Source organism: Manis javanica, chromosome 4 (genome assembly GCF_040802235.1).
Source record: "Manis javanica isolate MJ-LG chromosome 4, MJ_LKY, whole genome shotgun sequence".
NCBI classification, from domain to species: Eukaryota; Metazoa; Chordata; class Mammalia; order Pholidota; family Manidae; genus Manis; species Manis javanica.
Window position 1 is genome coordinate 160,220,305 of NC_133159.1, and position 25,255 is coordinate 160,245,559.

Here is a 25,255-nt window from a genome sequence, read left to right on the forward strand (position 1 = left end):
GTTTTTTTTTAAACGAAGATGAAAATATATCTTATTCTTTATCACCCTACTCAGTCACTAATAAGATAGGGAAGTTTAACATTAAAATTACTCAGCCAGAATCAGCAACTTGGGTTGTTTAAAATGGGTGTCCAGTGAAAACATTTTTAAAGTACCTTATAGGTACTTTTATATAATAAAAAGTATAATATAAAATGTAATTGAATATTGAAGAGTATCATAATTAAAAAATATGCCCTGAAAATATCTGTTTAACAGTATGGGCTGCTCCTTTTTTAAAACTTATAAAACTCATACAGTGGAATGAGGAGGTGTCATATTTTCCAAAGGAGTTGGCTAAGCCGCCTCACACCTTTGTTGAATAATCAGCATATACTCTGTGTGGAGAATTAATAATTTTGCCGATTAAAAATGATGACTTACCTTATTTCACTTGTACCAATGCAAAAAGGAAAAATAATGTATGAAACTCTATGATGTATTTACCTTTAGTTTATAAAAACTGAGGTTATTTTGAATAGATTATGTAAAGACTTCTATATAGTTGGTGTCAAATATATGTTTGTTGAATTAATGAATACACAAATAAATTAATGTGATGTTCACATGTATGCATAAATATACCGAGCATTATTTATAAAAAATTACCCTTCAACAGGTTAAAAAGTGTTGTATTTCAGCCCTGTTCATTTGAAATGTGAACTTTCAGCCTTATAATTAAAAAAAAATCACATGGTATTTACAAATAAATACCATGTGTTTGTTGACTAAATGAATAAATGGATATACTTTTCTCAGCAGAAACTTCATGTATGTATAACTTTAGGAAGTGGGTTCCAAGCTGATAACTAAAGTGACATATTCTGACCAGTCAAGTTCATAGAACCCTGTGTTTACAGTGTGTTTTTATGAGGATTCTAAAATGCTGGGTTAATGTGATTGTATGTGAAATTATTATTGTCTTTTTGTAAAAGGTGAATCATCTCAAGTTGAGTAACTTGCTCTAAGTAAAATAATGAATCACCGAGTGAAGCCTGAAATACCATCTGGTTTCTGTCTGTTGACCCACTACCTCTCTGTTGACTTCCCAGTAGTGCTAAGTTTTTCCTTAGCCTGTTTTCTATACCCTATATTTACTTGTAGAATATCCCCCTCCATTTGAGCAGCTATATTTACCTTAGCATCTTATAATTCTGATGTGCTGTATAACTCAAAAAGCTCTTTCATAGAAATTGGCTTTTTTGATGTTCAGGAAAGCTTGTGATGGAGGGAGGATAAAATTATTACACCAATAATATTGGTCAGGTGAGAAAATTTGAACCCATAGCAATCAGCTAAGGAGACATATTTAAGGCGAAAAAGAAAATTGCACATTTCTTTTTCAAATTGGAATTGTCAGGGAGTTTGTGTGAAGACAAGGAAAAGAATAAAAAAGTCTAGGGCTCTGGGAGGAAATCTGAAAATTAAATAATTCTTCAGTTGTAGTGACTTTGTTTTTCTTTCTGTAATAGTACAGCTAACGCTGTTCGTTCTTAACCTGTTGAATCCTTGTAACAGTCATGCGAGGTAGCTATTATTTACTGCCTTGAGTTTGCAGAGTGAAGAACTGAAGAACAAAGGGGTAAATAAAACTGCTTGAAAGTGGCAGAGCTGGAGCCCAATCCCAGGCCATCAGCCTCTGCGTCTGCGTTCTTAGCTACTATGTTCGGCAGTGTGCTGGCATAAACCAACTCTCCAGGGGAATATATGAATAGAACCAAATTCCATATCGTAACTGTTCCCATCATGGCCAGTTCCCATCATGGCCAATAGCCAGCTTGAAAAATTCCTGAATGCTTGTCAATCGGCACTTAATAGCAGGTGCAGGCTGGTCGTGGCACAGCAGTGATTCTCCTACACAGCCTCTTCATGCTTTCACATATATCGTCATGAAGACAGGCTATTCAGTTATTATTATGATTTACATATAATAAAATGTACCAATTTTAAGTGTACAGTTTGAAAAATTTTGACAAATGGATATACCCACATAACCATCACCGTAATCAAGATACAGAACTTTTTCATTAATTGTTCTTTTGGGATCCTTTCCATTTAACCGATTAGTCCCCACTCCTCCATTCACTTCAATCCAGGCAACCACTGATGTCACTACAGATTAGATTTGTTTTTCCTAGAGTTTCATGTAAATGGAATCATACAGTATGTGTTTTTTTGTATTTGTTTCCTTTTGTTTAGCATAGTAGTCTTGACATGCATCCATTTTATTTTTGTGTTAGTAGTTCCATCCATTTATTGGTAGGTCATGTTCTAATGTATAGATGCACCAAGTGATTATTTTCAAATGTGAATTCTGGTCATAATAACATTTTAATAAATATGTTACTGAATGTTGCAGGCATAGCTCTTATTAAAAAGCTGTAGTGATGATGAGGATGCATTCAATAGGGACACAAATATTTTTTAGTTTGATTTTGAGTTTATGATGCTAACATTAAACAATGACACTTAAATCTTAATCCAATTACAAGATTTAAGAAATATTTACTACCCCGTAAAAAGCCATTTACTCAGCAATAGAATTTAATTTGATGTTGTTTGAATATATTTTTAAAACTTAGGTAGTTCTGAGTAGTTCAGGTTGGCTGTGTGGTTTTTTAGATAATTACTAGCTTTCTTCTTCATGCCTTGTAAGAACTTGCCTCCTTACTGGTGGACTTTCCAGGAACTAATACCATTTATCATTTAAATAATAAAGTTTTAATTTATTAAGCCGACGCTTTTAAAAATGTTTGCTTTTTTCTTTCTTTCTTAAAAAAAAAAACTTTCTAATACTAAGCATATCTCAAGTGGCTTGGAAGCAGTTTTCTACAAATTCATTTCCTGATATTCCAGTAGGTGGCGCTCTTACAAAGCCTAAAGAAGGAACTACTTCGGCAACCTTAGGTTTTCTAGATGGCTCCCTTCCTACTGTGACCGGCTGGCAAACGCATTTGTTCTAGATAACTAAAGTTCATTTTTCCCTATTTATCAGAGTTACTTGTTATCTGTCAAGCATTTAAAAAATGTACAAAATGAAATATAAATATCAAATTCCTAATCCCCCAGAGATAACCACAATTTAGTGTATGCAATATTTTCCTGACCTTTCTCTAGCCTGTACACACAACAAATCCATATGAAAGTAAAATTTTATATTTTAAAATAATCAGAAACAATATTCTTTGTCTTTTTGTGGTCAGATCCTATACTTGGGTTTTTTTTTTGTGTGTGAGTTATTTTCCTTAAATAGTCATCTCACTTCTACAATTCATTAGCTGCTGAGACCAAAAGGACCTTTCTTGTCTGTTAAATTAGGGTTTGTGGTCTGATGAATGAGGGATGGAAACTTCATGATAAGAATACCTTGCTAATTGCATTTCTTGGCAGTGAGATTAGGGTGAAGTGAACTTATAAATAATAAGAAATCTAATGCTTTCTTTGCCAATTTAAGACTAGAATATTCTGTCTGAGATAGTATCAGAATTGGGCTTTGATTTTGGACTTCCTAGCTGTTCCATGAGATCTTGGCCATTGGGGCTTTTCTGGGAAATTTTGTGAAATTACCGTTTTTTCTCAGGTAGTTTTCCCCTACTTCGCATAACTTTAAAGGCAACTGATTTCCCCAGAATGAGCAATCCCAGAGACCACGCCAGAACTCAGTGCTTATGTGACCTAACCTTGGAAGTCACACACTGTCACTTCTTCAGTGGGTCTGCTCTATTCATTATGGGAGGGCAAGGGAAGGTAAATGAGTGCCAGGAGGTGAAGATCACTGGGGTCACCTTGGAGGCTACTGCAAGAAGTAGGCAGTATATAGATGGTTATTTTACTTATTTATTTATTTATTTATTTTGAGGTATAGTTGACATATAACATATTAGTTTCAAATGTACAACACAGTGATTCAATATTTGTAAGTATTGTGAAGTGGTCACCACAATAAGTGTAGTTAACATTCATCCATAGATGGTTACTTTAAGGCCATGGGATTAGATGAGATTGTCTAGGAAATGAGTGTAGACAAAGAAGATGAGGACTGAGCCAACATTCAGAGGTCACAAAGCAGAGTGTGAGAAAAAGCTTCCAGTGAGGTGATGCCTCTGGGAGTCCAGTGGAGACCATATTTCCAAAAGAAGGGATGCTGAGGAACTAAGATAATAGCTAAGAAATGACCACTGGATTTATACTTGTGCAAAAACCCAATTGTCCTTTGACTCTCACACAATGCAGACATAGTTGTAAGGAAACAGATGTTATTTTAAATTGTTAACTATTTGCGGCCACTTTTAAGTACCAGGGAAGTGGCATCATTGACTACCTAGGGACTATGGACTGTGTTTAGGAAAAAACCTTGATAATCTCTTTGGGTCTGAAAGGTGAGGTTCTTCTAGGACATGTTCTGGAAGGTGAAGGCTGGACAGAGAATTGAATTGCTATGCAGAATGAAGTGGCATGAATGGAGTCCCTGAAACCACTAGCAAATATTAAAGGATGCTGCATGTTGAAGCAAGTTAGCTGCATGATAACCTTCCGTGGGCTTTTGTGTGCAGTGCTGGAGTTCCTCCAGGCCTGTGGGACTCCCTCTCCCTTCTGCTCCCTTTGACACTCCTTGCTCATCAGCTCCCCTGTTTCTCCATCCCATTTTATATATAATAATAAGACACAAGTATTGAGTACTTGCTATGTGCCAGCGGCTGTGCCTAGCATTTTATATATGTTAACTTATTTAAACTTCACAAAACCCACTGTCTTTAAAGGTCAGAAAACTGGGGCACATAGAGGTTAAGTTACTTGCTATTAAGTAGCAGAGCTAAGATTTGAACCCAGTCTGCCTTCAGAACCCAAATATTACATCCTGGTCTTGTTTTCCTTTTAGGGTTTTGAATTTGGCAACCTGGATTGAACCATCATCTACTCAGGCTTACACTTTGGCCACCTTCTTCCCCAACCCAGAGAATGGCATCTTTTACTGCCTTGAGGGTCTGACCCACCCAGTAGAAACCCCACCTTGGTGCTAGATAGGAGGAAGGTCGTCAAAGCACTGTTTGTTCACACCCCTCTGTCCTTTCACATCTGTTTCCTCTGTTCCCTCTCTGCCGTCTCTGCCTAGTTGATCTCTGTATGAAGCATTTAGTTGCCCCCCTGACGAATTGTTCACTTCTTTCGCAGTGTGTCCTTTGAATTTTGATTTGCTCTGTCTCACTGTATCACCTTTCCTGGTAGATACCTATCTCTGCCCTTAATGGTGAGCTTTCCCAGGCAAGAGCATATCTTACTTATTTTTGAATCTCCATTCTGGCACACTGTAGAGGTTCAATAAGTGTATCTTGACTGAATGAAAGAAGGTCCTAGGAAATGAACAGGACAACTGTTATATCCTGTTGTGGATAATATAATTTTGCTTGAGGGGCTGACGTAAAAAGGACAGAACTCTAAAAGAATCTTCTTCACTTAATCTCCACCTCAGTATCTTTATCCCAGTGTTTATCTACTTTATTATTAGTATTTCACAAACTTTTTTCTATGCCGTTGACATGATTATTGGAATCAAGAGGGTACACATTTCACATGATTATCATTCATCTTTATTGAGACAATACTATGTGATCAAAGTCCCATGATTTAAAACATGTTCCAGGTCACTAGAAGAAAGTTAACTAAAAGATTACTCCAGGTCCAGAAAGGTATAAGGCAATTTTGGTTTGTTATAAAGACTAACATGACCACAATGACTTGTGATTAAAGGGCAAAAGGACTCCAGGAGGGAATTCAAAGAAAATGAAACAGGCAAAAATAGAGAGTGAACTAATATAGCATCTTACTCTGAGAGAAATAATTTCTACTTGTAAATTTCTTGTGCCTAAGGAACCAATTATGGGGCAGAGCTTGTGAAATTTTATATGAGTTCTTCAACTTCCTGAACTTGGGATGCGACCACCTCACCATTCACCACTTCCTGCACAATAGTCTTGATTTTTCGGGTTTTGCTTGGGTCTAAGGATAAAAGTGGAATAAAGGGGGCAAAAGTTAGTCCCTTCAAATATTCAGCCAAAATTGGTTGTTGTTTAACTTAAGCTCCTAAATTAGTTATTGGCAGATATGAGCCATCAAATTTAAACTTTCAGAAGTGACTTTTGCATTCTAAAAAAAAACACATTTTACTGAATGAAAATGAAATGTATTCAGTGTTGTGTGCACATATGAAAAAATATTTTTTAAACATTTAAAAAATGGTTGATGCTAATAATGCCTGTTTGTAGAGTAGATTTTCTTTCCTTCTTGGGCTTGCCAGAAGTTTATTACAGCACAGGCTAGTCATTTTTCTGCAGGATTGTATGTTTTTCCTTGCTCAGAATACAAATATACTTTAAATTATTTATAATACTGCAATATTGAATGAGATCTTACAGGTTTAGTTATTCATAAATATAATTTTGACTTATTCTAAGTGATTCTTAAGGAATCTGCATACCTTTAGAGGAATCAATTGACTGTGCTTGAGATTTGGAGCCTGTCTCAGATGAACTTTCATCCAAACCATCACTGTAAAGAAAACAAACTGGCAATTAATGGAGGATCTGATTTCAGAAGTTCAATTTCCTGATTCATAGTTCTGAGTTTTCCCCATTAGTCTAGGCTGCTGTTACTTTTGGAAAGTTTGGTATAGGAGGTCTGAGGTGGTTCAAGTGCCTGTTATTTGATGTGTCATTCTTGGCATGGAGCATCGATTTTGGAACTCGAATAGTGACTTTCTAGTACTTGTTTGCTCTATGCCCGTTATCTGTGGTGCCATTGCTCATCCCAGCATTTTATGAATTATTATCAAGTATAATGGGTAACAACACTTTGCAAAGTGTACAACATATAATAGATCCAAAGCATGTCTTTATTAGATTTGTTTTTTTCAGTCAACTAAAGAACCCTTCCTTCTGTTGCCTCCAGACTGCATCAGGGGTCCACGGCTCGTCAGCCCCGATATTATCTTCAGCCTGTTATCCATTACCTTGGGGCGTCGGTGTCCAGCAGGCAGCGGTAGGTCTCAATCTCCAGCTCCAGGCGGGCCTTGACGTTCAGCAGCCGCTCTTGTTCGGCGTTCTGGCGCTCGGCGTCTGCGCGCACCTGGAGCAGCTGCTCCTCCAGGCTGCCGATGAGCTGCTGCACCTGGGACAGCTGGCCGCAGTAGTCGCCCTCGGCTTCGGCCAGCGAGTCCTCCAGGGATTTCTTCTGCACATGGGAGAGAAATGGCATAGACGTAACAATGGAGGGGACGAAATGAGGAAGGCAGTCAGTGGTCTTACTAATTTGGATGCAGCAATGTCCTTGGAAGTGGGCGTGGTGCTGCGTGTCTGTGTGCGCCGTACCATGGCGAGCTGACTCTGGAGCTCGATGTCCAGGTTTTGCAGTGAGCGCCTCAGGTCGGTGACCTCGCTCCTGCTGAACTGAAGCTGCTCATTGTTGGTGCTGATCTCCCTCCTGAGCTCCCCGCTCTGCCACAGCAAACAGACGCAGGGGATGTGAGTGAGAGCCGCCCTCACCGGGCTTTTCTGCCTATGTAGCAAAGCCTTTTGTTTCAGTTTGCGGTACCTTTTCAACGAACCAGGCTTCTGCGTCCTTACGATTCTGCTCAGCGATGGCCTCATACTGCGCCCTCATGTCATTGAGGAGTCTGGTGAGGTCCACTCCGGGGGCAGCGTCCATTTCTACGCTGACCTGGCCTGGGCTGCCTGCCCGGAAGCTTTGGAGCTCCTGGGGACAGTGAGTGAAATAGAGTGGCACAGGGACCCATTATGACTTTTATGGGCCTCTTCCTCAACAACAAAATATTGGACATATTTTATGACAGTGTTGGTATTAAATCCTTTTAATACATTGTTAAGACATTTTTAACCTAAATATTCATATTTTTCTTCTGACTTTAAAAGAGCTTGAGACATATTCATGGACCCCTGACCTTACCACAGGCCCTAGGTGTGGTGCCTGCCTGCCTAATGGGTGAATTGGCCTTGCATCACCGTGTCCAGGGAGGGCCTGGTGGAAACCTGTACACTCGGGGTTTTCACTACGGCTGCCAAACCCAGGGCTTGCAGGCAGTGCATAGGCTTGCTACCTTTGTATGAGAGTCCTTGATTTCCAGTAGAACACTCTTAGAAGCCTATAGAGATGAATGATCATTCTCTACACCAGCTTCTGGGATACGCCGCAGCATGTCAGAGTTGTGTGTTACTACACTGGTTATAGCCAATCTCTCTTAACATACATAACATTATGTAGTGTTGGTAGACTTTTGTGTTTGAACTTTAGAAACACTGTATTTAAAAAAAAGCACTCCATCAAAATTCTGATTGTTGTTACCTAATGATGAAAATGACAAAATCAGAAAGTGCCTCTAATCTATTAAACTTTAATAGGTCCCCCCATCAACACCAGCACCACTACTACCAGTACCCACCATACACACACACACACACACACACACACACCTACAAGTTCAAAACAAATGGCCGTTTTAACCAGGAGATAATGTATCCTCCATATCTGTTGTAACTCTGGATTCTTAAATTTGAAATTGTAATTTTCTGGTTTGGGAGGAAAAAAGCAGCTTAGAGAGCTGCTCTTTCTGACTGACCTCCTCATGGTTCTTCTTCAGGTAGGCCAGCTCCTCATTCAGGTTCTCGATCTGCCTCTCCAGGTCGGCTCTGGCCACGGTCAGCTCGTCCAGCACCCTGCGCAGGCCGTTGATGTCGGCCTCCACGCTCTGGCGCAGGGCCAGCTCATTCTCATATCTGAAAATCAAGTACAAACAGTTTAGGGATTTAACACACCCATTTGAATAAGGCCTCTGCCATCTTCAGGGCTATTTTGTGCTTACATCTGTGTGGCCATTTAAAAATGACAGCATTGGAATGTATGGTGCTGTTTTTAGCTTTTGTAACTTTATCCTTTCCCTTTTTTTCATGATAGTTTATTGCTCAGTTGGAGAGAGGTGACAAAATTAGGAGGTGATCCTTTTCTACCAGCAGTGAACCCCAACAGCACTCCATCCCAGGGAATGATTTCCCCTCTGGCTGGCTGCTCTGACTATGAACAGTCGCAGCCCCTCTCTGGGTGGAGTGTCTAATGGAATCCTGAAAGCAGTTGAAAAGAAAATAGTCTTTTTGCTTAACTTTTACTTATGGTTTAATTTAAAACATCAATACTTCCTTAGTAGGTTTTACCAAGATTTTAAGGTTCAGGATTATCACCACTGCAACATTTGTGTGGAAATTTTGTGGGGGCAGGAAGGATAGTCATATTTCTTCCTTATGTTTGGGAGGGTGGAATATGGGAAAGGAGGAAGAAATATCAAAAGAGGTGCATGCATGGCTAATATTTTAGTTGTGTCATCAGGAGAAAGATTTCATTTAACTCCTGGGCAAAAACATTATGAATTCATTTTCATATATGGACAATTGAGGTTTAGGACTTTGGCAGAATTATGTTGCACCATGAGTCAATGGCAAATTACAAATATGGTGACCCATAGCCCCAGGTTTAAGCAATTTATATTTAAGGACATGCAATGTGAATTGTGTTAGAACCTAGTTACTTTCTAGATTACAGAATGTGAATTTACCAGAACACTGAATATGTGGCACATGTAAACTGCAGAAGGTTTGAAATATTTGCTATTAATGAAGGCAGGAAAATAGAGAATAACAAGAAATGGTAGGGCATGTCAATCATCATTAGTCTGACTTTTAGTCCGCTCACTTCATTCTGAAGTCTTCAGCTGCCAGTCTTGCATTGTCGATCTGCAAGATGAGCTGGGCATTTCCCATGCTGGCAGAAATGATCTGGCAAAATAGGCAAAGACATAATATGAGGTTGTAAACTCTTAGTATTAGGCAAACTATATTATAATATATTATTATATCTATGACAGGAAATTTTTAGGTGACGTTAATATATTATATCTTTGATGAAATTTTTAGGTGTCTAAGGCAGTTTAACTTTTTAAAAAGAAATTTTATTTATAATACATTATTTAAAAATTAAGAAACATGCATTTCCTACGGACAGGTAGTGGAAATCCAGTCACTTTAGGGTAAATGTTAAAACAAAGCTAAATATCTTGAGATAAGGAACTGTTCCAAATATAGTCAACTTGAAACATATCTAAGTTTTAGGTGATTTATCCCTGTAAAATACTGTCATAGCAAAAAAGAAAACTAAAAAATAACTCCCAAAGCCTTTCCAAAATACATATTGTTACCTTATTCCTCAGGTCTTCAATCAAAGGATAATATTTATTGTAGTCATTCTGTGACCCAGGGTCTTCAGTTCCAGATACTTGTGTTTCATACCATTCTCGAATTTTGTTTTCTAGCTCAGTATTAGCCTCTTCCAGAGCTCGAACCTTATCCAGGTAGGAAGCCAATCTATCATTAAGATTTTGCATGGTTTCCTTTTCTGATCCAGAAAGAAGGCCTCCATCATTGCCAGACAGGATACCTGGAGAGCCACCTGTTGGGCATCCCCCATATCCAATCCCCAGGCCTCCAAAGCCACCTGCCAGGACTCCCCCGTAAGCTGAGCCCAGTGCTCCAACAAAGGAACTTGCAGAGCCTCCCCCAAAGCCAGAACCAGCACCAAACATGGAAGCAGCTGAAAAGCCTCCGCCATAGCTGCCTCCAAAGCCAAAGGCCCTTCCCGTACAAGCACTTCCAACACTGGAAACGGATGTGCCCCTGGCTTGGCCTGATGTCCCACTCTGCGAAGACGGCCATCGGGGCAGCCCAGAGGTGCACGCTGAGAGTGACATGGTGCTGCTGGAGGAAGCCAGAGCCCAGCGAAGTTGGCAACAACCCGGGAAGGAGCCGTGTTGCAAGGCAGAAAGGTTAACCTTTTATAGGCCATGACATGGGTGTTGCAGTGGAAAAGTTCACTCAGCCCATTCAAAATGTAGTGCCCCCCACCCCCCTGCCCTTTTTGGCTAACCCAACAAGTAAATGACTTATGCACACTGACAATTCATTGGTACAGAAATAATTGAATAATTGTGCCCATTACACATTTGTTACACAAAAAAGAAATCTGGGTGGAGTAGAGATAGGCTGTCATAAGGAATTTTTTCTCATCCCGATTATTCTATTGCTTGTATGCTCAGCACTGCCAGTGTCTTATGCACAGTTGGAAAGCAATGACTGATCGTTGAATGGATAAATTAATGAATAGTTCTTCCTAAACGTTAAGCTTCTTAATGTTCTTCACTCATGTTTTCCATTTCTTTCCTTTAGAAAACTCAATATAAACCATTTGATCATGGTCTAGTCTATCTTCTAGTGGAACATAGTTTCTGAAGCAGTTGTGACATGCACTGGTGGAAGGTGTGGAATAAATGCATTTTTCAGATTGATACTGGAATTTGAATTTGCAAGGATTTTAAAATCTTGTTATTAGGATGTTGCATGGTGCCTTTTTTTTTTTATTCAGAAAGACCTCTAAAACACTGAAAATTCTATTTTTGAGCAGTATTTTCAACGATCTTCCTTTACATTAAAAATTACCTTCTTTGTAAACTGCATGAGAAAGACCCTCGTCTGATTGTTTACTACAGTGTATCAAGATACAATAGATTTTTTGTATGTTGAAATTGTATTGGCGCTTGCACCCTCAACCCCTGCCTCTTGAGAGATCCAGATATTATCTGTCCTGACTCGAGTCTCTCAGGGGGTGAGGTTCTTCAAACCTGTGAACAGGGCTGAGCCAGAGACAGCAGTTGCCACGTGATTTCAGGACAAATGCAGAGGTTACACCCGAAACCCATGTCAAACCTCTACTGGAAATACCCATGATCAGTTCTGGCAAATGGAGGGACTGTGTGATCCTTTTTATTACTTGCCAGGGGCAGGAATGATGAACCCAGGGTGAAATCTAATTGCAACTTTTTACCCTATTGTAGAAGGGACATGTTTTCCCCAACCTATACACATCACTAAAAAACAAGCAAGTGGAATTTCTAAATAAAGGGGTTTTAAGCAAGAGATTCACAGAAGTTCTCATAGATTCACATTAGATACAGGAAGGATGCAGCAATCTCATGCAGAACCAGCTTCATGAGAGAGGCCACATCCACTTGTTTCATTTCTTGAGAGAATGGAAACTTGTTAAGTGGGAATGCCAGGGTCCTCAGCCTTAAGGAGGTTTTTAACAAGGATTCCTTTAATCTGTAGTAAAAGTTTCTGTCTGAGCTTGCCCTTGTATGAATCATTAATAGTTATTGTGTACTTATTATTTCTGGACACTGGGCTAGGTGAACTATACACATTTATTTAAAAAAGAGTATTATTTTTAAATGACGTACAGTTGATATACAATATTAGTTTCAGGTCTACAACATAGCGATTCAACAATTATATACATTAAAAAGTGCTCACCATGTGGTAAGTGTAGTTACCATCTGTCACCATACAAAGTTATTACAGTATTATTGACTGTATTTCGTAGGCTGTACTTTTCATCCCCGTGACTTATTTATTTTATAATTGGAAGTTTGTACCCCTTAATCTCCTTAACCCAGCCCCCATCCCCTCTGCCAACCACCAGTTTGTTCTCTGTATTTATGAATCTGTTTGTTAAGTTTATTAGATACCAGATATAAGTGAAATCATAGGGTACTTGTCTCCAGACATTATTTTTAAACTTTGTGACAGCCTCTTAAGGTGGATACTTTTATTATATTTTATAGAAGAGCAATGTGAGGGTCAGGATATTAAATGACTTATTCAAGGCCGCCCAACCAGGAGGTGGCCAAGATAAGATTCAGTTCTGCAGTACTTTCTATGGACAACACAACCTTGCTGCTTCCAGTGAAAACAAAACTGACAGAGTCACTCTAATTCCCTGATTGTGAGACTGGGCTTCTGTCCTGCACATCAATCAGGGGCTTTAGCAATTTCCTTTTCAAAGAAGCTTTCTCTTTGAATTTCATTTCTCAATATACAGGCTGAAACCCAGAGATCCCCTCTTTATTGCCTATAATAAATGAAACTATACACAAAATTCTCTAAACACATAGGCAAATTATTTTTAGTTATGCCTCTGCCATGTAACTGTATCTCCAGAGATTGTATAAAGCACTAGTTAAACTTGTACCTCCCGCACAAGAACTTGACCTTACATTTGTTAATTATTGGTCAAGCGGTGTCCCTCCCAAGGCAAAGGGATTCCACTATTAATGCCAGAGAAGTGAAAACAGGCTATTACTTGCTTATGGAGTCAGAATTATGGAATGTGCCAAATTCAGAATTGCAACTTAGTGATATGACCACATAATATGGGAATGTGATTAACTTAAATTTTTGAACTTGGAATCTATTTTGTGCTGAAATGCATACTTTCCAGCTTTAATGCCTTTATGTAAATTTTAAGTAATTTTGCTCAATAATTTTGTTTACACATCATACCTTTATATTTCTATACATGTTGTATATTATCCTCGACTGTAAGCTTCTCAGATGTGGACTATGTCTAATTCATGTTTTATCCTGAGTCTTAGCTTAGTGTTTGGCTAAACTTCATCCTTGCACTTCTGAAGTTACTTCACTTGAACTGAATGAATCCTTCATATGTTGGAAAGTGTCATTTAAAACTCATTTCATTTGAAAATGATTTTGCTTTAATTTACTGCTATGCTTTGACCAAGGTTTATTCTGAATCCAGTCATGAATAGGGAGCAGCTTCCAGAAGTTGAGAAGATAAATATTTCTTCTTCAGTGGCTTTTTTTTTAGTGGGAGGGAGGGCTAAGTTAAATAGATCGAGCCTCTGTTTTAGAGTTTTTACAAGTGAAAATAATTTTTTATGACAGCTGTAAGAATATAAAGGAGAAGGGAATGTATCAAATGGAAACAATCTTGGGCTTGGTTGCAAAGTGGTTATGTAAGTTGAAGCACCGAAGAAAATGACTAAAACCAGGGTGAACTGTTCAAAAGAAGCATGTCTTCCATTTTTGTGGAATTTAGGGAGTACTCAAAATGAAGACAGTCATTTATGTGGTATTTGTAAACCTTTAGATTTTTATTAACATGTGCTCCTTTTATCATGCTAGGTTGTTTAGTTTCCTGGTCTTTGCGGGATTTTCCACCTACTTTCTGCAATTCACTGAAAACTTGGTCCATGACACCTTTCCCTTTGCTTTAAATAGCTTCTTAAGAGCCTGTGAGTGAGTGAAAGAATTTTGGGTTACGGATGTTTCCTGCTGTGCTTTTGGGATGGGGATGAACAAGCACTGCGGGGGTCATGCTTAAGGATGAGCTCCGGACTTCAGAGCTCAGGGGCTCTTAGAAGCAGGGGAATCTTGTATGTGATGAGAGAGAGGAGGAGGAAGAGAAAATAATATCCATATAAGGGGAATCTTGGAGGAGTCTTGCGGAGAGAAAACAGATATTTGAAGTGAAATTTAAAAAACAGAAATCATTAACCAACACTTGAAGTTGGAATTGTTATTTGAGGGTGCAGTTACCTGAGACTGCCCCCAAGTTAGTAAGGGTGAAAGCAGGAGGTGTCCTCTAGTCAGGTTTTGATTTTATATGATTCCAGTCATAATTTTTTTTAGATGTAAGGCTTTGTGTAGAAGTAATCCCCAAAGCCCAGAAAATAACAGTTCTATCCTAACCTCACCTTTAGTCATGAAATATGTTGACGACGATTCTAATGGGTGATAAAGAGACCTATATTTAAGGACTGCTGATCTTCTGTGGGTCTCTATGCTTATTAGAAATAGGATTGTGCTGTTCTGTTTTTTAGCTTATAGAAGAAGTATAGATAGATATGAAGACTGACACTTCACTTTCACACAGTAACTGTTGGTAGAAGTGGAGGTAGAACCATCTGGTTCCACATGCATGTACGGTCTCACTTTCTTTGAAAGATTACTTGGAAGAAACCAGAGATAGACCAAAAGGCAAGGATTCATTTTCATTTTTATGACAGGAAATTCAGGTAAAAACAATAATCCTACCTTTTTTAACAAAGCGTCATTATTGCCATATGATAATGGTCATGCTTAGTAAATTTCAGACCCATCTCTTGTAGGATTTTTATTAATCAGACTCATAGTCTCTGGTATTTGCATGTCAGAGTTTCAGACTATTCTGGAATGTGTCTTGGCAGATGCAAAAGAATTCATTTCTGAAAGTTTTTAACATCTTTAAAAGCAAATTACTTAACTTGAGTGACTTGGAAGGAAATTAAGAAAAAAGCGAGAGTGAAACTGCTTCATTTCTTTGAAAAGCAAAGGCATGAGAATGGGTGAAAATAATCTTTTCTGACAAAAGTTGTGCTGAGTCCAGTTTTGTGTGTGATGTTAGCTGGACACTTGTGACAGTTGGGTGTTTTTAACTGTCTGGCTAGTGAAAATGATAGAAAACAACAAAACAACTAAGTATAGGCAGATGTTCATTTTGGTGTGACTCAGCACTTGTTTTTGTATAATTAGCTGCTTAAAAGGGTATCATGACTTTAGACAAGCAGCCCTGAGGCTCAGTCTCGTTCCATTACTTGGAAACTGTGACTTTGGGGAAGTACTTATTTCATGTCTTCCTATATAATCCTGATTTGTTCTCACATATGTAAACTGGGGTCAAGCCACATGAAATTGCTATTTTTGAAGATCAAAAATAATCACATATTGACAAGTTCATATGATTTCACTGAATAGCTTCTACCTCAGTGGCATATTGGGAAGATTGAGAAATATATATAAAATGCCTGGCACACTGTTCAGCTCATAGTAAGTGCTCAATAAATAGTAGATATTATTATTTTTAACTGAATTGATTTATTATTTTCAATATAAGTATCACACTCAAAATGCTATTTATTTATAAACTTATATATCAAAATTTAAGTTCAAGCCACCCAGTTCTAGAGTATAATGATAGGGGGCAAAGTAATTTTTCCTGTAAACATTTGCAAGGCAGTTATTGCTCACTAAACTGCATAAAAGGGTGAGAATACACTCTTTGACTGTTAGTGTCTGGCTTCATTCACTCACTGTAATGTTTCCAAGGTTCATCCATGTTGTAGCATGTATAAGCACTTCATTGCTTTTTCTTGCTGAATAATATTCTATTGTATAGATAGACAAAATTTTGTTTATTCATTTATCAGTAGATGGACATTTGAATTGTTTACACTTTTGGTCTATTATGAATAATCCTGCTGTGGATATTTGTGTACAGAAGAACACATTGTATGATTTCATTTATATGAAATGTCCAGATTAGGCAAATCCATGGAAGAGGAAGTAGATTAGTGGTTGTCAAGGTCTGAGGGAAGAAAAATGGGGGAGGCTGCTAAAGGGGTTTCTTGCTATGAACATATTAAAATAAAAACCACTGAGTTGTGCACTTTACAGGGATGAATTTTATGGTATGTGAATTGTATTTCATTACAGCTGGTATTGAAAAAATAGTGAGAAACACTTCATAACACATGTTCACCATGTAAAGAAAGAGCACCTGATGATTTATTCAGTTTATTATCATAAAGAGAAGCATTCTGCCTTGAGAAAGGTTTTGCTTTTAATCTTCTATCATTTTAAGCGTAATGTGCTTCATTCTTATTCTGCTCAGCATTTATGATTGAAATTTGACCCTCAAATTATTCTAAGAGCTGAGCTGAGTTTTAAAAAGTTGTAGAGACAATGGAAAAAAAAAAGCAGATATAATTCAAAGCTAGCAGAATTATACCAGTATCAAAAATGCAATGAAATTAACCAAGAAAGTGGCTCAATTAAGAATCCAGGGGCCCAAGTCCAAATCCCCTGAAAGGATATTTTGCAATTCATACACAGGAAAAATTAGAGTGGATTATTTGCAGTTTGCATCTGTGAGATTTAGTGTAATTGAAATGTGCTATAATTTTCAGGAACAGTAATGAATTGATGTTACGTGGTCTATAGCTTGTAATTAATGTGTGTTGTTGTAAAGATGACAGTAATGATGTTTTAAATATCCTAGTGCTCATTGGATTTCATTTTTGCAGGCAGTTTGCAGCTCCCGAGTAAAGCATTTATATTCAATTACAGAGACTGATAAATGGGCTTCTTTTCCCATTTCTAATCAATACAAAGCATTAATGGAGCTTTCTGATGGCCACTTGTAGGGAGTAAAAATTACAGCTACATTTCTTTCAAAACCAGCAGCATCTCCTTCCAGCAGCTGTTTATATACTTTCTTCTACTTCTTTGACTTCAGATGACACAACCTTGCCATCCACTACTTCTTGTACGACTGTCTTAATTTTCCTGGTTTTCTTTATATCTGGATTTAAATTTAAACATAAAATGTTAATTCAGATACATACCTCTGCTGGTGTTTGTAATATTCAATTTTATTATTATTTTGTACATATCTTCTTATTTTAGAAAAAAGTTGAACCCATTCTCTTTCTTAAGTGATCTTAAGTCCATTTTATAAATGAATGCAGAAAATGTGCCACCTTCTGCAAATTTACAATTTTGAATTAAGTAAAATGTACTTTCTCATCTTATTTTCCCTTTCAGGATCTCAGGATGTCTCAGGACAGCAATAGCATGGGCCAAGAAAATCATCTTGTCATAGGAATATGACAGTTCCCATGTGGAGGGTTTCTTTATGTGATGTGCCTGAGTTTCAGAATCCCTCGGGTAATACTCACTCATGTGGGAACTGATCTCCCTTTACTTTTCACCAGTGGCAGGTATTAAGTGGTAAACTGCTGAGGGAGGATATAGTCTTACAGGAAATGTATGAAAATCAGAACACTTACTTCTCTCTTCCAGGGTGCTTAACTGATATTCTGTAGTTCTGTTTTTTTTTTTAAGAAGAGGAAAAGAAATAGAAAAAAGTGTTATTAACATTTTGAAAACTGAAGCACTGTTCTGCCTTTTTGTTTCAAAATAGTCTAAGTGATATGTGTTATAAAGCTGTTTGTATTTTTTTCCCTTTTACAGTGCTTGTTATTTCAAACTTGAATATCTTACTTTTTAACTTGAAAAACACATAGCTTCAAAATCTGTTTAACATACGCTAGTTTTTGTAATCGAATTACAAAATCACAATTAAGTTATAGTTAAATTTATGAAATTACAATGGAAGTTTAAATCTTGTGTTTTCTTCTGTGCTTTCTTGGGTGTGGTATTTGAAGTCAATTACTGTTCCAACACTGAAGATTCTCAGACTGGTTCCACAGACCTCTGGGGCCTGTGTTCAATTCATGATCTCTCAGTGAGAATTTTAGAAAGTTGTTGTGCTTTCAATTATGTATTAATTGTAAAAATTAACCTAAGCATAATTTGTATCATCTGTACAACAATCTTGTAACTCAGCCCATGACCTCATGCACTTGGCTGAACTTGGTGTTTTTGGGGTGTGTATGACTTTTGATATATTTTTGTTTGGATAATGGTTGTGTGTGTGTGTGTGTACTTGCTTTTGTGCTAGGGATTGATTGCATTGGTGCTGGGGAATGAGTGATAGAATTTAACGTGTAGACGTTAAAGTAGCACAGCCTATAGACTTTGACTTATATCCCTTGATGTTAAGAGGCTTACTTTTCATCTTCTCCTTCCAGAAGGCGGCGGTAAGTAGCAATTTCCTGCTCAAGCCGAGTCTTTATGTCAAGGAGAATATTGTATTCGTTGTTCTGGCGTTCAGTATCAGTCCAAATCTTCATCAGCTGGGACTCTAGGGAATTTAGCAGGGCCTGGATGGTGGCCAGCTGGCTTCCATACCGAGCTTTGGTATCCTCTAGTGTTTGCTCCAAAGATTCTTTCTGTGAGCACACACACAAAAAAAGTGGACATTTCTTGTTTGAGGGCTTGATTCAAGAGGTGGCTCAAGTTTTATTTCTTTTGAGAAGAACTCCTGCAGCTAGTCATTGTGGGCGCATGCATATTTCCAGCCTTGCCTGTCACTCTTTCCATCTGGGCATCCCCAGCCAGCTGCTTAGTCAGTAGCTCTTGGGGTCTTTTGTTTGCTGGTTTAAATTAAGCTTTGCACTTAACTGTTCTCTTAGTATGGTGCAGTGTATTATCATTCCCAATATTTGCTTCCCCTCCCTGCAATTAGTGGTGTCCCTCCATGTGGAGGACTAGATTTCTTCATCCCGTTGGTGCCAGGCTTGGTCATGTGACTTTGGCTAATGAAATGCAGGTGAAATTGACACATGTCTTTTCTGAGAAGCTTTAAGAGCTTCACGTGGTCTGCCATGGCTCTTTTGTTTGTGCCGCTGGTGTGCCCCAGCTGGGGTTCACTCCTTTGGCCTTACCCCTGGAGTGGAAATGTCGTGGAGCAGCGCTGCGGCTAACCTGTGATGGATGTAGTGTTGCAAGCCACTGTGATTTGGGGGTTGTTACTACAGCATAATTTATCATGAGCTGACTGATTTCCTTAGCCTGGAATGTCTTTACCCCGGTTCTCCAGCTTAAAAAGTTTATCTCAGGTGTTCAGATCTAGAGTAAATGCCACTTCCCCTGTGAGGCCTTCCAGATCTCCTTTTTCCTCTGTATCTTTGCAATACATTGCCCTTTACCTTGTTCTTACTGTCTTTTAATTATAATCAGTTGTTTGGCCTGTTTTTCTGCCAGCTGTGCAGGGGAAGAGGGTTAATTCTTGTAAGTCTTTGCATTTCCAGAGTTCTTTATATGGGCACTTAGTAAACACACACTACACTGAGAGTTGAGGGTTAGATGTGCTTTACCATATTGAGATGGGACTGGAGGTCTATCTCCAGGCTCGTGTAGGTGCGCCTCAGCTCCTTTATTTGAGTCTCAGTTCCTTTTAACTCTTCAGTGCTCACTATGACTTGTTGCTGCAGAGTTTGAGTCTAGAGGTCCCAAAATGAAAACAAAACAAAACAAAACAAAACAAAAATGTAAGTAAGGAGAGAAAGAAAGAAGAAAATAAGGAAAGAAAATGGGTTTTTCTCTTTTTGGAGGACAGCTACACATTGCTTACTCTTTAGAATTAGTGCTGTTACCTGCGTCTCGAACTGTTCTTTGGCCTTCTGGAGGTTCTCCTGGGCCAAGGCTTCATATTTCTGCCTCATTTCATTCATGATGCTGCTGAGGTTCTGGCCTGGAGCAGCGTCCACCTCTACGTTGACAGTGTTGCCCAGCTGTCTGCGTAGGATGTCCACCTCCTACGAGAGTGAAAATCATGATTGGTTATAGTCTGAAGCACATTCTCAGCTGAGGCTGTGCAGAAAAGACATAATAAGTCTTATGGCTTCCTTCACTGGGAATGAATAAAAAAAGAAAGGAAACAATAGCTCAGGGCTTGTTACAGTCCATGTGCTGCTCTCAGGCATTTAATGCTCACAGTGGCCTTATAAAGAGAAGCTAAGGCTTACGTCATTCTTGCTGCCGTCTTCTTCGCCGTCACTATCACCACGAGCCCTTCCTCCTTCTCCTCGAGGTCCTCCTCATCCCCCTCCCGTTCACTGTTGGAGCTGTTCTGTCATTCCCAGTGCCACTTTTGAATATTTCCTCACCTCCTGATGTTCTTTCCTGAGGAGCTCCAGGTCCTTATTCAGTTCTGCAATTTGAGTTTCCAAGTCTGTTTTACTTAGGGTTAGATCACTGAAGACCTTTCTCAGGCCTTGGATGTCAGCCTCCACTGCTAGGCGCAGCCCTCTCTCCGTCTCATACCTGTGAGTCAATTAGTATGCAGAGATCATTGAGCCCTTCTGAATATGTTATAGAAGAGATCATCTAACTTAATGAGATAGGTTTTTTATGTGGTATATGAAGATACCGATTTCAGTACATTACTGTGTCCCTATTTGTACATCCCAAAAATGTTCAAGAGGGCCTAGGAATAAGATAATATGCTCCAGAATATAATCTCTGTGATTTATAGTGATTGATAAAAAAGCAATCTGAAGTAACTTTCAAAAGTCCCTAAATTCTAGAATATGTACTTTAAAAGAGGTAAAAAAATTTGCTTTAACTACTGCGTAAGCAAAAGGTTCTCATTATGCATATCAAATAATGGTCAGATTTACTTAATGAATGTACATGATCAACCTATTTTTATTTGTAAGCAGATGCGTCCAAAGTGATTTATCTTAAAAATTCATGCATTCTCCTTTACAGTTGTATATACCCATTTTTATTAAAGTAGCAAATTTTGAAAAATGATAATACAGTGGAACATGCAAATGCTGACTTAATAAAATTTGAAATAATGTACATTTACTTCTTTAATCTTCAGATCTGCTTTCCCATTTCCTTCTTTTGATCCTTTGTAGCATTCAAATGCTACCCTTCTAAACCACAAGGGACTTTTTAGTGCCCGTGCACTGCACACGTTCAGGACAAGGCAGCCCTAGTGTAGAAGCAGTTCACGAGGAACAACTGATCACACATCGTGTAACATGACCGTGAGAGTGAACACCTCTTAGTAAGAGGTTAAATAACTGCTTAGTGAGCAGTTTGAACTGCTTCAATCGTGGTCCTAGTTCTTTGGTCAGACAGACCATACTGTCAAACACTGGCAGGCTAGACAGCAGCGAGGGCCACCTTTTGTACTTTGGTCACACACTTGTAGACACTTGAAGGAACATGGATGACTCACTTGGAGAATTGCAGCCAAATAGCTCTTTGGATAACAGAGGGGCACTTACACAGAGTTGTAAATTGTCTTGTTATTACTCCAAAGGGCAGAGTTCCTTTCAGTGGGTGAAAAGGCAGATGCTAGGTTACTACAAAAGGACATTCTAGCAACGAGAGTTAACCAGTGAAAACTGTAGTAGTTTCTGGATGTGTTCACTTGCCTACTGGGTGACCAAACCTTAGGATGGTGGGAGAGGAAAGCCTAGCCCTGATTGCTGGACTAGACCAGATAGCTTCTAACACCCTTTAAATGCCGTAATTCTGAAAATATTTAATGGGAGCTCCTTTACCAACAGTAATGTGGAAAGCTGAGTGTCATGAAGGACTGCTAAAAGGAGTTCCTTTTCAGGAGTTTTTCCTGTGCTACTAGAGAACCTACTTCATTCTGAAGTCATCAGCAGCCAGCTTAGCATTATCAATTTGCAGGACACATCGACCTCTTTGCTGTTGAGCATCTATAATCTAGAACATATATGAGAAGGAATGATATTTTCAACTGGACAGGAGTTTGAAATGACTGAGTTTATCTTCGGCTAAAACCACTATTATATCATTTAGTTTGTTCACTTCAGGAATTTCCATATGAAAATTACAAGAATAATGACATGGTATTTAACATTAATAGTCATAAAATGCAATTTCAGTTTCCAGGATTTAGTCAGCTCTTGTGATTTCACAAAAGAAGTTAATTCATCTCGAGCCATCCAACCTTTTTGAGTGCCTTGCCTTTGATATTGTTTCCTGCTTAGAATATTCCACTTAGCTCCTCTCCCTTGGTGAACTCTTCCTCCTCCTTCACGTCTCAGGTTAGACATCATTGCTTCAAGAGGCCTTCACTAATTTCCCTAAGACAGAACTGGATGCACCGCCTGTGTTCTCATTGCCCTACAAAGCCCTTCTTGCTAACATTTTCCCCATGTGTCTGTGTAAGTGCTGTCTTTGTCCATGCTCATACTTCTGTAAATCATGTCAATATTTACCATCATATTCCCCAGTGCCTAGCATGGTGTCCAGCACCTAGTTAGTGTCTACTAAATATTGACTGAATGAATGGACACCTTCCTGCTATGTGGTAGGAGTTGTGCTAAGAACTGGGGCTATCAAGATGGATAAGCCCCTGATCTTACTAAGACATTACCTAATGGGTCAGTTCTCCAAGATGCATATGAATCAGAAGTCTGCTTATAGAAGATGGTACAATGATGTATCTCTTTCAGCAGATCCAGTTCTGGAGAGAGCTGCCTTCCTTCATATACTGATTCTGCCCAGCTAAATGGAACAGATGGCTGTGCCTATATGTTTGGGATGGTCCCATAGATTCAGAAACCTGAGCCAAGAGACAGGTAAGGGGAGTGGTTGACTGGTTTTGGATGTTTTTAGTGGGAGCCTGAGAAAAACGACCTGTTGGCAGAAAGAGCAATTTAAATACCTTTGTGTCACATGCCTATAGTTCCTGAAACCCCAAAGTAACTTCCTGGGAATCTGAGGCAAATTGCACTGATGTCCAGTACAATGCGAAAAAAAGAGACTTGCTGGTAAGGAAGTAGTCTTTGCTCTAAAAGAATATGAATGTTAAAATAGAAATGAAAACAAAAGGGACACTTTTCTTGAATAGATAAAAATTTTAAAGCAGTGCAAGTTCTTGGTGTCCTATCTGAAATCTTCATTTGGGAGCAAAGTCTACTTCTAGTCGACACAGCTGATAAAACAGAGAACTCGACCTTTCCTGGATATCTGGGAGCAGGTTCTGATATGATTGCAACAAATCTGAATTGGGGGCAATAGAGCATTTTATTACTCAGAAGTAGTTTCTGAACTGCTTGTTGATGATGATCAGATTACTAAACAGGACATTTTGAAATGCAGATATCATCAATACCTATATCCTTTCCCCTCATTTCCACCCTGAATCACATTATCATTGAAATCTGTGTGCAGTAGTCTAATACTTGTATTACAACATTTATAGAAATGAAAGGAGGAAAATCTCAAATTGGTGTTTTGAAAGTTGATGGGAATTAGGTGAAAAAGTAAAGATGTATTATCACATACAAAATTTAGCTCTTTTCGGAAAAATGTTTACTATTTACTTAGTTTGTTCTGGTAAACAGACAAGAATACAGATGATAACCCTGGAATATAAAATTTTTGTATTTTGTATGCAATTAGATTAAAAAAATTTTAAGTATGATTTACAATCATTCTATTATATAAGCAGGTACTCCAACACTAAAGCTAGATGATAAAATTGGCCATTTTTATAGATGTAGCATTTCAGCCTAATTTGCTTTTCACTGTCCATTTGGACTCACCTAAAGTATATGCCCTCTTGATACATCATGCAGCTAAACAGTGGAGTAGAAAACACAGGCATCATCCCTCACCTGATTTTGCAGCTCTGTGATTTGTTTGTGATACGCACTGTAGTCCCGACTGGCGCTAGGCACGTTTGTTTCATACCAGTGTTTGATCTGAGCTTCAAGTTTGGAGTTGGACTGCTCCAGGGACCGCACTTTTTCTAGGTAGCTTGCTAGGCGATCATTTAGGTTCTGCATGGTCATCTTCTCATTGCCAACAGACAGGTCCCCCCTGGTGAGATCGCTCCCGTAGCTCATCATGTGTCTGGAGGTTGAGATGCGGGTGCCATGGCCTCCGGCTCCACCATAGACGCTGGGTGCAGCCCCGAGGTGCTGCATGCCCCCTTTCCAAGGCAGGGAGCCGCTCATGCTGAGTGCAGAGCCCTGCGAGGAGGAACTCAGGCTTCTGTAGAAGCTTCTGTGAGTGAATTCCATTGGAGATTCTGGGAGGGAGCACCTTTAGCTTCAGGATGGGTGGAGCAGAGTTCGTCTCTCGGTGGTGGATGAGCCTGACCTTTTATAGAATTCACAGGAAAGAAACTCCTCCTCTGCTGACATTTCACTGTATTTGACATCACAGTCCACCTTGCCTTGCCTTGCCTTTTTTTTTTCCTCCTTTGTGCAGCATCTGTTTAATCCCATTCCTGAAATTACCACTAGAGGCATTTCTTAGAGGCTTTCTTCAGGGGTGATATCTTTTTTTAAACAGATACAACAAAAGGAAACAGGAAGGTGTATTCTTTTAGCTCTTACACCTGCTTTGGCAGATTTTTTTCATCCTAATATACACATAAAGAATATTTGTAATCTCCATGAATAATTTAGGTACCTAAAAGAGAGATGTGAACACGTAATAGTAAATATACTAGTGATAAAGAACAGTGTTTAAAAAACCCTTTTAAATTTATCTCTTTCTTTTTGATGAGAACATTTAAGTTCTATTCTCTTTGTAAATTTCAATTACAAAGTAAGTGTTACCAGCTATAGTCACCTTTTTTTTACATTAGATCCTCAGACCTTATTCATCTTATTGCTGAAAGTTTATATCCTTTGCCAAACTCTCCCTGTTTCATCCGTTCCCAGCCCAGCCCCTGCCAACCACTGCTCCTATGAGTTTGACTTTTTTTCTCTAGCATTCCACATATAAGTGATTCTGTGCAGTGTTTGTCCTTCTCTGTCTGGCTTAATTCCACTTGGCATAATATCACTGAGGTCCAT

The 25,255-nt window shown here is 38.7% G+C and overlaps 2 protein-coding genes and 1 long non-coding RNA gene across 3 annotated transcripts in view; 1 reads left to right on the plus strand and 2 right to left on the minus strand.

Annotated features, from left to right (window-relative positions):
• Positions 1-25,255, plus strand: part of LOC140849143 (uncharacterized) — a 117,737-nt gene that overhangs the window by 20,416 nt on the left and 72,066 nt on the right. Inside the window, exon 3 of the long non-coding RNA XR_012130767.1 lies at positions 22,901-23,023. This is a non-coding gene — a long non-coding RNA (uncharacterized lncRNA). The remainder of the gene's footprint in view (positions 1-22,900; positions 23,024-25,255) is intronic.
• On the minus strand, positions 5,605-10,912 carry KRT12 (keratin 12). The gene is made up of 8 exons (XM_073235579.1): positions 10,295-10,912; positions 9,793-9,875; positions 8,669-8,825; positions 7,627-7,788; positions 7,404-7,529; positions 7,046-7,266; positions 6,515-6,585; positions 5,605-6,036 (listed from the first exon to the last, which is right to left on the minus strand). Exons 1-8 carry the CDS (start codon positions 10,841-10,843, stop codon positions 5,939-5,941), a joined length of 1,467 nt encoding a protein of 488 aa, XP_073091680.1. The 5' UTR covers positions 10,844-10,912; the 3' UTR covers positions 5,605-5,938.
• Positions 14,987-24,546, minus strand: KRT20 (keratin 20). Its single transcript, XM_017679194.3, has 8 exons — positions 24,065-24,546; positions 22,060-22,142; positions 20,558-20,714; positions 20,045-20,206; positions 19,766-19,891; positions 18,618-18,838; positions 17,834-17,871; positions 14,987-17,346 (listed from the first exon to the last, which is right to left on the minus strand). The coding sequence occupies exons 1-8, from the start codon at positions 24,470-24,472 to the stop codon at positions 17,249-17,251; spliced, it is 1,293 nt and encodes a 430-aa protein (XP_017534683.3). The 5' UTR covers positions 24,473-24,546; the 3' UTR covers positions 14,987-17,248.